The following is a 15,343-nucleotide window of genomic DNA, read 5'->3' as shown; positions in this document are numbered from 1 at the left end:
GCTGGCTCATGATGTGCAAATGGCTTGCACGCGCAGCGTGTGTCTCATCACAATTTAATAGTGTTTAGCTTCCCATTCAGCTGATGAAAACATGCTGCGTAATCACGAGGAAGGATTACATCAAGATGTAGATTGGAATGCAGGTGCGGAATTTATATAAATATAGTCTACTCCTCTCTTGCCGTTGCTGGCATGCCAATGATTACTCTTCCGCGTGCCAATGCTGGCACATGTGCCATAGGTTGCCGACCCCTGTATTACACAATAGCCAGCATCTACATGACATTGGGTGATAGCCTAATCAGAAGCCACTTTTCAGATAGTTCTGCGCCCCTGAATTCACGACGGTTATGACTTTTTTCTTTTTTGACTTTTTAATGCCAAAAAGATGGTTCCTGCAATGGTTCTTTGTGTGATCGCCTCATTAATGAAACCCATTGCTTGAAATTGAAATTACAAGTTGTTAATTCACTTTATATTAACTATATTTTTTAAATAGTGATGTGATGGATTCATATGGGAGGGAAACACTTCAGAAGTGGAACCTTGAAACATTCATTTAAAAAAAAAAAGCTCCAGGCCTTGTCACCGCCACGCCAGAGTCAGCTCCAGGCCATGTCACAGCCATGCCTCAGCTTGATCCATGCCATGTCACAGCCACGCCTCAGCCTGCTCTGTGCCATGTCACAACCAAGCTCCAGACTGCTCCATGCCATGTCACAGCCGAACCGCAGTCTGCTCCATGCCATGTCACAAGCAAACCTCTGCTCCACGGTCCAGGCCCACATCTGCGCCACAGTCCCTCACCCCCCTTGCTACAAACTTGCTGGTCAAACTTGCTACCCTATGCATTGGGTTAAAATAACCCAACAATGGGTCGGTGCTATATCAACCCACCATTGGGCTATGTGTTGTGTCATTTTTAACCCAACTGATTTTAGTGAGTAGTATAACAATTTTAAGTGTAGAGAGTTGGTTATATTGAAGAACAATGGAGGTTTCCATGGTGGTCATCGAACAGTCCTTTAACTTATCAGTCATGTGATGAGTTGGGGGTTTATCTGATTACATCAAAGACAAAGGAGTTTTACTATGCTTCCTCCACAGTAAGATTTGCCAGATGTGACAAACTTGCTGGCACCAGTCCAAATTTCTTTATAGTTCAGAGGAATGCCAGTGTAGATTCTGGATTTAAGTCTTTTACTTTATGGTTATGCCACATGACATTTTAAAGTCTTTTTTTGTGGAAAATGCTATAAATGTGTTTATATGTTCTGAAACAAATTGTTAAAACTACATGGACACAACGATTACATTTCTATAAACTGGAAACGTGTTTTAAACTAGATTTTTAAAAGATTTCTTATTTTATCACCTCAGACAACCTTATTTGTCAATGACCCTGGTACTGTACTAGTGCAGTAATTACTTTACTATTGAACTTCCATTATGAAGTACTGTAACCAAGGTTAATAATGCTAAAGCAGGAGAACTCTCATTGTTTGTTCTCTTTTTGTTGACATAATTTATTTTACAGTCAGTTGCTCACATTGTAAATGATTTCCACTGAGGATATGAATAGATTTAACATCCATCTTCACATTATCACAGAAAAACACTTTTCCATGCAGTTTATTTAAGGATGACAAGCACTTTGAAATCTGAGTCATCAAATCAAGTCTGTTAAAGCAATAGTTCCCCAAAATGAAAATTCTGTCATAATTTACTCCCCCTCATGTCATTCCAAACTGTATAACTTTCTTTCTTCTGGGGGAACAAAAAAGAGGAACTTTAAAGGATATCCCATTTGCTGGTTTCATTCCAATGGATTGCTCCAAAGCATAAAAAAAGTCCATGCAACTCGTGCATCATATTTCAAATCTTCTGAAGGGATGCAATAGGTTTTGATGAGAAACAAGCCAAAATGTAAGTTGTTTAACTTTAAAAATCTTGACTTCTGCCATTGCTCTCTTTTGTCTCTTCATAAACGAAAAGTGAAAGCAAAAACAGATACGTTGTCATGTGAACGCGCCAAAACCTATTGTATGTCTTCAGAAGACTTGGAATATGATGCATGTATGGACTACTATTATAACACATTTGGGTAATCTTGAAGCTAAAGTGAGTCACTATAACTGCCATTATATTGTTATCGGAAAAAAGAAAGTCATATGAGTTTGGAACGTCACAGGGGTGAGTAAATAATGACAAAATGTTAATAAATGGGTTGACTATCCCTTTTACTCATTTTACTCCAACATGATGGTAATGGGACTGTTGAGAAACTGTTGTACACAAATGTAAAAATCTATTTTAGCTGGTAAATGTTGCAATTACAAAGAACTGTGTGTCTATAATTGGTTGTTTAACAATTCCAAGTAAAGTGAGCCTTAAAATAATGTTTAGAAATGCCAGTCTATGTAAAGCTACTGCTCAATCACGACTGTGGCAGGGTAACAAAGACAAGTTGGAATATTTTTTCCATGTATATGACCCTCTATTAAACATTCTTTTGAAAATAAAGATAATCTAAATGTAATCTCTGCTATAAAACTATAAAGCTATAAAACTATAAAAGCTAATATGGCTTCTACAATCCCATTCAAGCTTGTTTTCCAGAAGCAATCATTCATGACAGACATTTTGGCTTGTCTGAATATCCACTATTTCTCAACGTTAACTACTTCCCATGTCAAACACAAACTTGTTCACAGGAAGCACTATGCATATTAGAGGTGCTTCCAGAATGAACCATCTACTACAGGAAGTTCCTCTCGGTGTGAAGGGGCCACTGTATGAGCGTGGGCTTCCTGCCTGCGTGTGAGGGTGTGGGGTGGTCTGGATCAGGCCGAAACTGACAGACACAGCCATAGACAGCTCTTGGCTTCACAAGCATTGCCACATCTTTAAAAAGCCCAGGTCAAGGGCCAGGAACTTTCCTTTCACTTTACTTAAGCCCTCTCGAGACACCAGGACAAAGGCCAAAATTCAACAGCTACGATGTACTAAGGATGACTCACCATCAAATAAGACCTGACAGTTTAAAAAGGGACAAACAGTGGCCTCGTCTTTAGCAAGGAACATGGACGGAGAATGGATGAATGAGAGCTAAAGAGCAGTGATTCTCAAATGGTTTTGCTTCAGGACTTAGATTTTACTTTGGACATCAAGTGTCGACCCAACAAAGTTCTGAAAATGGTTTATTTTTTGATTGTGCTGTTTTGTGCATGTTTTCATGGAGTGCATGTAAAGTAACCTGTCCATGTTGACTGGTCACACTGCCTTTAACAGCCACAACAAAGGACAGGGAGAGAATTTATTTTCTGAAATAGTTTTGCATTCATTCACAATATTTTTTCATTCCCTTCCTAAAAATTAACCACGATTTTGTTCCAGTAACCATACAGTAGTTCAACTATGGTATGTAGTAAAACCATAGTAACCACAAACGTTACCATGGTTTGACTGCAGTAACAATATTTTAACCATAATATTTGTAGTAAAACCATAGTAATAATACAGAAAAACTCAAATTAAACTAATTCTGCAGAAAAATGGTACTACAAGGTTTACTATAGTAACACCATGGTTAACTTGTGGTACATGTACCATGTTTTTTATGGTTCCTATGGTAACTACAGCCATGGTAACTGATAACTGCCATGTGATAAGATGCGCAGATTGACGGTCTCAGACATGGAGGCAACTGAGATTCATCCTCCGCCACCCGGATTGAGGCGAGTCACTACGCCACCATGAGGACTGAGAGCGCATTGGGAATTGGGCATTCCAAATTGAATGAGAAAAGGTGAGAAAAATAAGAAGTTATTTTTGCGTCTAGTTTTTAGAGGTATGGGTTTCTAATTCACCCAGATATAACTTTCTATTGTAATAAACCAAAATTGAATCTGTATATCAGTGGAATATGTGGAGAGATGAGAGTAAAGGAAACACAGATATATTTATTCACCACTCTGTATTTGAACTCTGAAGTTGAACTCTCACAAACTCTCCACTCCAGCAGCGGGAATCTGTGTGAGAGCATTGGTGACCAAGATGGCACAGCTCACGGACACACGTCTCCCATCGCGCAACCCAGCCATGGAACACACAGTTTATATAGGGAGGAAACACACTGAATGGCGGTGCTCCCCATTAAAAATCAGCTCACCTGGTCTTCACACATGAGAGCAATTAAGAGAGAGGGAGAAAAAGACAAAACACATGCTCTACATACACACAAACAATACGGCCGAGAAGGCCATCACAATGGCAGATATGTGCTGAGGATTTTCTATTCCACGGAAAAGAGCGTGAGCTGCAGTAAAAACTTCTGATACTAAACGACCGACAACAGCCACAAGGAACATTTATCATAAAATATCATAATCAAAAATCATAATAATTTATCATAAAATAACACATTCCAGCGCCAGATCACCAATCAAAACATACACAGATCAGATGAAATAGAAACTCCAACTCAAGAACTAGAGATGTTTCATCTGGATTATACACACACCTGATGAAAGCTATTTCAGAAAGTGCTGAGGACATATTTCGGCAATATATAGAATAATCATTCAGTGAAGACTTGGAAAAAAAACTGAGACATTAATCTCTTACCTCTTTTTTCTCCATTTATTTGTCCGTATTGTCATATTGTTGTTGTGGTTGAGGAAATAAGCTCAAAAAACCTAAACCTGCCAGTTTCCAAACACTTCACATGTGCTGCAGCAGCAAGTACGCGATTGGCTGCTGCTGTTACCCATCATGTCATTGGCCGCTTCTTTAGCTCATCACGCACTTGACCACTGATATACTTTCACGTGATTGTCTGCCGCTGTAATCAATCACAAGATCAGTTTGTGTAGTCATTTGTGTGTCCGGTGAGAGTTGAGGCATTTCGACATGAATAAACCCCTACACAATGTCAACATTGTATACTTATATTGGGGTGGAAGATAGGGTGGCAATGCCTTTTCTTAGGGTGACATTTGTCACCTTTTGCCAACCCGGTAGATCTGCCCCTACTGTGGAATGACGAGTCACACTGTAAAGTTTAATATTTCAGGGTAAGGGGTGTTAAAATTCCTAACCCTAAATACAAGACTTGAAAGCACCACAAACATTTTTCCAAAGCTCTTTAAAGCCAGTTTTAAAGGGAACAAGAAAAATGCTTCTGAAACGCAACTGGATGGCAAAGGTCAATAGGATCTTGCAAAACAAGCCCATATGCAAAATTAAACTAATAAAAAAGACTAATGAATGAAGTCTTTCATTTACAGCCCCCATTAGTCTTTGGTGTATTGCAAAGAATAGATCAAAGGAACACCAATTTTCCATTATCCAGTTAAGAGGGCTCTTTACTTCTGCCAGTATCTTACGGTCCTTGTGGGCATAGTGATACTAATAGAGATTTGAACACTGTCCCTTTGCAGAGGTGTCCTGCTTGGAAGACAAACTGATAACTGCAAACCTGTATCTGACAGACCACAGTCTTAAACTCAGACAGCATCCCCACAGACCGCCTGATGCGTATTGCACACAAAGCTGTTGAAAACATCACAAATGGTTGTTGGTTGCATTATATATTGGTCACAAAGTTTTTTCCTGCCTTAGTGGGTAGTCCTTACCAGAATATGCTATTATGTGGGCCAGACTTTATGCGAAGGCCAAAATTACCTTTCACTAGACCTTAACATCAGTCGAGGTAAACTAGTCTATTAATAAATCATTTACAATGGAGCCAAACCAAAGTGATACAATTTGTATTATTCTGAGACAGTCCAGATTAATAGTTGCCTCAAGAAACCTACATGCCAGCACAGTTCAGTTGTCTGTCAGCATTAAACATTTTAGGAAATATATGAAAGATAGCGCGTGTGAATGTGGGCATCCAGTCTTCAGGGCATGAACCAAAGCTGGTCTGGCATGACTTCTTGGACAGCAGAGGACACAACATTCAGGCTTGGTCTTTTGGTTTGGCAGTAAAGGGCTCAATTTTAGGGCTGCAAATCAAAAGAGTTTACTTCTTAAGTACAGTGAGACCAAAGCACAACATAAACCACGTCAAGGTCTCTGTCTACTCCCCTAAATCCTTTCAACATTAACAAAAACATAATTCAGACATTAATTCAAAATTGTATGCTTAAAATGTAGATTACAACAAGATGTCTTTTAATCAATAATAAACTCACAATTATCTCTTTAACCAAGATGTTATTGATTGTATAATATTGTAACCTTACATACTTCTGAAAAATGTCATGGGATCTAATCATTTGGTTCAATGGGTTCACTGGGGCAGGATTGTCACTTCAAGAGCGGCTTAAGAATATTTGCATTGCACCTGACCTTTCATGTGCCTTGACTGTCTAGACAGAATTATCAGATATAAAATAGGATCATTATTCATCCAGATAAAAAGGTTAGCAGAAGAGGTTTCCAGGTTTAAATTAAGCTCAATCAACAGCTTTTGTGACATAACAAATAGTTGATTACCACAAAAATGTATTTCGACTAGTCACCTCTTTTCTTAAAAACTAAAAACTAATCAAGGTTACAGTGTGTTACTTCCAATGAAAGTGAATGGGTCCATTTCTGGGGGGTTAAAAGGCAGAAATGTTAAGTTTATGATTATATAATAGCACTTGCATGAGTTTTGCTGTTAAAACGTATGTATTTCATTGTGTTCTATCCATTTAAAATCGTAAAATGAAAGTTTACTTAAAATATTTGTGTTTGTACTACATGAATACTTGTGTGGTGTTAATGTGGCATTGATTGAACAGGCCAAGGGTTTAGCAAACACTGTGCTAACCATAGCATACCCACTGCATTTCGTTGTTTACTGCATTTCATTGTCTTTGTACTCTACACAATGACAATAAAGTTGAATCCAATCTAATCAACATTATGCCATTACTCATTCAGTTGTGCAAGTAAATATTATTACAATGTACTTTTCTTTCAGGAAAACTTAAGACACTAGCAACACATGAGCAGAAATGAGACTTTTGTGAAATATGTGATTTGCTGAAATAAAATGTATTTATAGGCTATTTACGTAAATATGCAAAACTTAAATTGAGAATGAGATTATATTCAAAGCTGATCAACTTTTGCCTTTCACACAGGGATGCAGGGCAAAGTTCATGTCTGATTTAGCCAAACTGGATTTAGTTGGATTTGAGAGAGATCCTTTTCAAAACATCACAATCTGTGAAAGGGTGCTTGTTAAATATGAAATTAGTGTACTGTAAACCAATCATAAGCTAATGGCATATCACCACACATATGACACATGTTGAACTAGGCCTATTTCTAGTTTTGTGTGAATTATTTCTAGATGAATACTCTATTTCAGCTAGTAGCATGTATTTTAGGGGACAAATGTTGTGATTTTATAGTTTTGGCCAAACAACCCCATAGTATGTATGCACCAGATGTTAGGCAACACGAACACAACTCAACATGTGTTATCATCATGACATCATTTAGCGAAGTGTCCAGGAGGAGCTCAGAAAATCTATTACAAAGTAGGGCCGTCTAGCTTTTTTTTAGCGCAAGAACACATTCAGTAACAAGACGATGAAATAGATTGACAGATTTAAAAGTAAAAATAATAGTTCACCTGAGGAGCAGAGTTAGAGTCAAGACCACACCCTTTAAGATCCAGACCAATACCAGACTATTAAAGACCACTGAGTAATGAGACCCAGACCAAGGGCATGTTTATGTGGTCTCGAAAGATCTCAAGATCAAGGCCACAAAATCAAGACTCCAGCTCTGATGAAAGGGTGACATAATCTATAGTTTCAATCAAATGTGAGGTACAAACTTATACTGGAGCATATCAGTACCATGTTTTCTGAATATGGACCAGCATATCCTTTCAAATCATTTTCAAATGACAGTCAATAATGCCACATATTTTGCTCTATTTTCAAAGATGCTGTATGTGCTGGATTTTGTAGACAAACACACCGCAAAAACATCATATTAGGAGGTGTTTTCCAACACGCAAAAACCTGGCAGCACTCCTTGCCAAATGCTTTCAATTCAGAGGAAAGAGGTGATTTAGGTGCTCGCATATTTTGGCAGCTGCAGATCCAGTTCTTGCAAAGTTAATCTTTCGGGATCTTACAGCATAAAATGTCTGCAAAATTTGACACATTCCTTGATACATTTGATTATGGGCTGTGGTTTTCCCTGGAAATGCACATTTCAGACAAGCAGTATGAGTCACAATCTATCAATACATTCATTTAGAATACAAGAAAAACAACAAGCTGAGCCATAGGAGAGAAGATGATTTCTCCACATAATGAGAGAAAGCACACTTTCATGCTTAGATTCGTCTCACACTCAATCTCTCTCTCATTCTCCCTAAAACAAACACACAAAATGCTGAATGCTTTTTACATCTGTTGCAACTAAAAGTTCAAACAGGCTGCTAATCCCCAGTAACTAGACTCAGATTTCTTAAGCAGGCAGTGCATACCTCACTACATACTTCATACCACTGGCATGGTTCTCACATCATGATCATCACTCGCTGTTTACCCCCTCTCTACCTCCAATGGTCTTTCTCATAGCTTTGGCAGACCATTGGAAGAGAAATAATTCTACTATAAGGGAAAATTGGGGCTAGTTTTAACACTTTTACTAAAATAAATATTCTCAGGGTAGATTTATTATTAAAAATATTTTTAATTCTGTTTAGCCAAAAAAGTCTATAGACTTTAAGTCTAAATGGAATATTCCATTTATTATTGCCCAGGATAAAATATACAATTGACCTTTCGTAACATTGCCCCAATACAAATGTGGAGCCTGACCTCATGAAAAAAGTGTCTGTGAAGACATTTGTCCCTTACAAGTGTTGCGGCAGTTTCAAGGTGAATTGTCCACTGAGTGGCGCTAGAAGCAAGTTACATTTTGTCCTAAACAGATGAGGTTATACAGTTAATAATAATACAGTTTTAAATCAACAAAACCTTCCTCCCTACCCTAAACCCATAGTGTCATAAAATAAATTATGAGATGAAAATTGCAATCGCTGAAGCAACCACATAATTGTATGGTGCTTCTATGACACTTTCAATCTAGTCTCATAGAATGAACGTTACTATAACAACATTTTTGCAAACTAAGTTTTATGTGCCACGTTCAGTGTTTTACCACAGTTTCCTTGTGGAAACTGTAATTAACAGGTGCAACAAAAACATTATGTTCACTTTCATACCAATCGCAAGTAACATGGCTGATCATGACTTTATAAACACTTATTTTTTCACAATGTTACTCACACACTTCTGCTATGTTATGATATCAAAAACACTTTTACGGATGTAACCTCCGTTCCCTGATGGAGGGAATGAGACATTGGGTCGAAGAAGCAACACTAGGGGTCTCTCTTGAGCGCTGAATAGGCCTCTGATCTATGAAAAAAGGCCAATGAGAAGTTGGCAGATAGTATTTGCATCCCCGCCCCCGGACATATGGTTATAAAGGTGAGGAAATATGTCGAGTTCATTCAGGATTTTTCTAAGGAGCCGGACATGGTCCGGCCACTACAGTGGCTCGGCTCAGCAATGTGGCCGGGAGGACACATTGTCTCGTTCCCTCCATCAGGGAACGGAGGTTACATCCGTAACCTAGACGTTCCTCATCTGTCGCTCTCTCGACGTTGTGTCGAAGAAGCGACACTAGGGGTCCAATTGAAATCACGCCATGCGCTGAGCCATGTACGTGTACTGCTGACACAAGAGCGGACAGGTCTTTGACGTGCACAGGCGACCAGCTGTGTCAGACAGCACGTACCCTTCCCCAATGCCCCAAAACAGTCATCGGAGTCCTTCTGGTTACCCTAAACAGGGGAACAAGGTGACACTTGACAACCTGGGAACGGGCCAAGCCTGACTGGGCCTCTTTTCTCTCTATGTTTCTCCCCATAGAGCAATAAACGGCCGGGGCCCTTACACGCATCGAGGGAAGGGGGTCTTACCCAGTTTCCTATTCTTTCAGGGGGAAAAGACCCTGCGGAGACCACACCTGCCCTGAAGGTAAGAGTGGTGAATACATCACATGGGTTTTTTAGGCGGCATGTGGAAATGGCGCAGTGGTAGATCCAGCCTCACTAGGAGGGGGGGGTTGCTACAACATGGCGACCGGAGGGCAGCTGGGACTGCCTAAGGGAGACGCGGGTCCACTCGCAAGGGGACCGTACCGTGGAAAATACACAAAGTGGGAGTCCATGTAGGAGTCCACCCTGTGGAGCACCTTATTTCAGTACAGGGTAGATTAAGTACCCGCAGTGGATTGGGTCGGCGAGTTCCTCCGCTGAACTGCGGACCCACAAGGGCTAGGGAGGAATCATCCAGGGATCCGAGGAGTGGGATCTCCTGGGAGAAAAAGCGCACAATTTTACCTCAGTGAGAGAAATGGCACTGGGCTAGGCGCAAGCGATCCACCCGGTCAGTCCTTCAGCGTGTTACCGAGTTCTACCGGCTCGGACCTGAGAAAACACCGGACGAAACTGACTCAACCCGGAGATTGTAGAATCTCGCAAAGGTATTAGGTGTTGGCCAGTACCCAAGATGACGCAACACTCCTCGTTGAGTGCCTGGGTGTGATAGGCCAATGAAATGGCATCCACGTCCCAGTTGGAAAGCCTCTGTTTGGAGACAGCGTTCCCTTTCCGCTGACAAAGCAGACAAAGAGCTGCTCAGAATGTCTAAAGTTCTACGTGTGGTCCAGATAGGTACACAAAGCACGTACCACAGATGACGTTCCTGGACCACGAGCGTGGCCATCGCCTGCCCGAGTGCCTGCGCTGTGCATGCAGAGCGTCAGAGGAAGACAGGACTGGTTGTGACTTTATACCCATATGTCCGGGGGCGGGGTATGCAAATACTGTCTGCCAACTTCTCATTGGCCTTTTTTCATAGATCAGAGGCATATTCGGCGCTCAAGAGAGATCCCTAGTGTCACTTCTTCGACACAACGTCAAGAGAGCGACAGACGGGGAACTATATATTTTAACGCTTTGTATTACAAACACACCTACGTTTACACTCTTATTCCAATGTGCTTAACTTGTGCGGTAGCTCACCTGACAGTGTTGGACTTCGGACACGGAAGACCGAGGTTCGAGACTAGTCAAGAACGTGAGTCGAAAGTGGCATAGAAGCAACACGAAAAGACATGGTTGCTTCAGAAAATTTGCTGTTTATGTCACATTAGCTTTTAAAACACTATCGGTTAGGTTTATGTGTTGGTTTAGGGTAAGAATGTCTGTTTTGTTTACCTCTCATTTGCTTTTAGGATGCTATTGGTTCGATTTAGGTTAAAGTTTTTAGTTAGGAAGGTATGTTTTACTCATTAAAACCTCCATCTAACATTCCCTAAAAACCTTGTCTGATTACGACACCATTTCACTCGCTTTTGCGCCCTTTTACTGGACATTTCACTGGAAATCTGCAGCAAACTTGTAATAAGCACGGAATTTCATTTAGATTTTTTATTTTTTTGCCAAGGTCACTTAATTTTCATGAGATCAGGCTGGACACTTTCGATCCATGTGTTGATTCTGGTGCTCTCCATCCTGTAACTCTGTCTTTTGTATCGCAAGTTCTATTAATTCAGCTATTATGCAATTGGTTTGCTGGTAAATGTAGTTATTTATGTAATGCAAATGTTGAAGTGTCATGTACAAGTCATGCACTATAGTAAAAGTGTTTTGATTCAACAATATAGCATTGTGTGAGGAACAGGGTGAAAAGTAAGTGTATTAAGGGCTAAAGTAATTTTACTTTGAGTTTACAAGAATTACAATTCACAAAAATGCAAGCAGTTGCATTTCAATAATTGGACTTCTGACTCAAAACCTTTTAGTTACTGAGATGTAGCCTTTGTGACAACTAGCTTTTCGTGCACAATGCAAAATTCTAAATTGATTCTTCAATCCCTGTGTGAAAACATGAATCATCTTTGCAACCATTGTTTAGATGGATCTGATCCTGTAAATCATTACAGCATCAGCATTCTCATGAACCCAAAAGCTCTGACCAGCAGCATCTGGCTTGCATGTGTCCATCCACACACAAGAAAGCATTGCCAGTTCAGACAAAGGGGGAAGCCCCGTTCCACTTCCCTGTCACACCCCAACAATCACAGTCAAAACAACGTCAGAGTGGGTGTGTGCAGCTGCAGGCGAGCAGGAGCGTTGACGTTCATTGAAACAGTGTCAAAGTATAAGTGCATTGTAGAAGGTAAAGTGATGGAGGTAGGGGCTTTTAGTGTAATTATTACCAGGGTGGTGACAAACATAACCATGCACTGAAAGTCTTTGGAAATCACAGGGGTCCAACCACACTTATCTGTAAGTAGAACCTTGCATTCAGTAAGTGATAATTAACTGACCGGATGGGCAGCAATGTACCTCATGTCGTTTCACTGTAAAATAAAGGGGGAAATTTCCTTCCAAAGTCTTTCATGTAGTCATTTGTGCCACACATTTTCTTTTTAAAGTTCCCCCAGGCAGGGATGGATTACCGACCAGGGCAATGGGGCCAGTGCCCAGGGCCATTGACTACCAGGGGCCCTTGACTGCCTGGGCTTTGAGGTAGTGTGATCCAGTTTGGTGATTCCCCTGTTCGAAAACCCATCAACAATGACCGGTTTGATGCTGTCTATCCATCCATCCATCCATCCATCCATCCATCCATCCATCCATCCATTTATCTATCTATCTATCCATCCATCCATCCATCCATCCATCCACTAAATTCAGTCAGTCCGTCTGTCGTAATTTTTACATTTAAGTCTCTCAACCCGTATTTCTTTCTCAAATCTTATTAACAGTAAAAGTGCCTAAATTCATTTGAACAAATGAAAGTTTAAATGTGGTTTACCTGTGTCTGCTCGCTGCCCGCGCCCCGTTTAAAGGCTGCGTCTGTGTCTGAGTGCCAGCGTACAGGTTATACCGCTGAGGATACGAGGCACTCCGAACATCTCCAGAGAAAAGCGAAACCAGCATCAATATCAAGGGAACTGCCCCATCCATCACAGCGCGCGTCGATCTCAAAAAATATCTTGCACAATATATCTTATACTGATGAAGTCTCTTTGGTGGGCCTTTATTCCACCAAAATAGTGGTTACACAGTAGTTACAGGAGCTTCTTTGCACTCCCAGAAGTTCGTATTATCGATCCATTACGCGCGTCTCGAGCGCCGTTTCCAGAACTGTCGGATAAATCTCTCAAACTGACGCGTAACTGGGGTTTGCCTCCTCTCGCGCTGATGAAACAACCTACACTCCCTCGATCCTTCTTTTGAATTGTTTGTAATATTTTTCGGTACATCCAAACAAAGCAATCCAAAAGTCTTCCAGAAACCTGGAGGAGTTTTCTTGGTAAGGAGATGTAGTTGGAGTGAGGGGAGCCAGTGCGCACTCTGACGCTCACCAACGTCCTTAACTCTCTCTCTCCTCATCTCCCTCCCCTCAGAAAGATCCTAAAACCCTCCCTTCAGTCCACACATGACAGAATAACGGCCATCTATGTCTAAAATGCCAACATTACCACGTGTGAGAATACCAAACTGATTATGAAACCCCATTGACACGAGGAGCAGTGATTGAAACCATATGGCCGATGTCCCACATCTGATGCGTATTGTGATCACTTTATGTGAGCAAAGAAGCTTTTGTTTTTTGAGAGCCCACTGAGTTTGACTTCGTTGTGCAGTTGTTTTAGTAAAAAAGCATAGTTTTGTTAACGTTAAGATTTCATACAATTAGGCCTACACATGATGAAGTCTACATGGCTGAATCTTATAAAATATGTCTAGAATATTGCAAGGACTTACTATTTCACCCCATAATAAAAATAAATAATTGATAACTTGTAAAATTAGGCTTCTTTTTAGGCATTTTCATGACAATTAAACACTTTTCCCACAAAATCTTCCTTTAAAGGTGCAGTATGTTAGATTCAGAAACCCTCGTTATTAATGACACCTGCGGCCGTTCAGTGAACTGCAGCCATCTACCTGTTGCTCGTGCTCGTGAACACATGCCAAAGGGTCACGAGCATCGACCAAAACAATGACGTTTAACCCACAAAGAGGCTGAACATGATTCACTGGCATCATGGTAACAGATGAGCTAGCATAATTAATGACAAAGTTATGATTGTTTACTTTGATTGTAAACTTTGAGACTGAATATTATATTTGAATATTATATTTGACTCTCCAGTGCTGGAACAGGGCTAAAACAAAGTGTGGATATAGGTCTGTCTATGCGAGACTGTAGTTTGAATTAATCACTTTTCTTTGCATGGTACATTGACTGCATTTATACGATAGCCTATGTCGGCGTTAGCTAGCTAGCGAGCTTTATCAATAGCTGTTTGCTAAATTTGGTGGATGATGACAGTAGCTGTTTGTAAAATAGACTGTACATTATAAATATTTTGACAAATTCTGTATTGATGTGATTCACATCTCAACTGTCCTTTTGATATATCGATGCTCTATTGTTTTATAATAATAGATTGTTTATATTTTCTGTATAACCAAGTTATGTTACACTAATGAATGGGTCTTTTTGCTTTAACTTGAACATTGTCTAGCATTCATTTAATGCATTATTGCTAATAATTACAGATTAACGTTGACATTAACCTGACTTTTAGTATAAAGAGAAGATCGATGAAATTATTTGAAAGTTACTTAGCAGGCAAGATCAATTAAGCTAAATTTGCACAGATCAATCCTTATGCCACTACATTTCACGTGCTTTGCAGTTTTGTAATCGTACCTGTCCAGTAAGAAGAATGCCAATTCAGGGTCGGCTTTGATCCCAAAAACCGAACAAAGGTCCCTCCTGGAATCAAATGCCCTGCCGATGTTCACTCTAGTTTTCGTTCGACTATGATCATGTTTAGAGATAAATTATTATTTGTTATTTTTTGGCTTACTCTGAGTTTGTGTTGGAGTTGGTGTTGTGCTGGGAGCTGGAAGTTTGCTGGATTCCATATCTAAGATAACGTTACCTAGTGTTGCAGACAGTTGTCGCTGTTGAAAAGAGGAAGAGAAGCTACTGTCTTGGGCAAGGCTCTCGGGAGCGCATATAAACGGCATACTTTGGATTTCCCTGGCAAAAGCGACCCGCTCCCTTCGCATGAAAGTCAGTCTACAGGTTTTAATAGGCAACCTAGGAAGTCCGGGAAGGGCTAATTTTTTTAAGTTGCGTTACGAGCCTTTCACACATTGGCAAAATGCAAAATAATGCAACAATAATTATGATTTTTTATGAAGTATTTATAATTA

General features: G+C 40.2%; 1 protein-coding gene across 1 annotated transcript in view; it reads right to left on the bottom strand.

Moving 5' to 3' along the window:
* LOC127656708 (EMILIN-1-like) overlaps nt 1-13,461 on the bottom strand; it is a 45,698-nt gene extending 32,237 nt beyond the window's left edge. Inside the window, exon 1 of the mRNA XM_052145167.1 lies at nt 12,921-13,461. Coding sequence (XP_052001127.1) covers nt 12,921-13,072 — 152 coding nt within the window. The 5' untranslated portion in view covers nt 13,073-13,461. The remainder of the gene's footprint in view (nt 1-12,920) is intronic.
* Between the last annotated feature and the right edge of the window lie 1,882 nt (nt 13,462-15,343).

This window comes from Xyrauchen texanus, chromosome 16 (genome assembly GCF_025860055.1).
Source record: "Xyrauchen texanus isolate HMW12.3.18 chromosome 16, RBS_HiC_50CHRs, whole genome shotgun sequence".
In the NCBI taxonomy this organism is placed as follows: Eukaryota; Metazoa; Chordata; class Actinopteri; order Cypriniformes; family Catostomidae; genus Xyrauchen; species Xyrauchen texanus.
The sequence above is the reverse complement of the archived record's forward strand: the minus strand, read 5'-3'. Positions and strand labels throughout refer to the sequence as shown.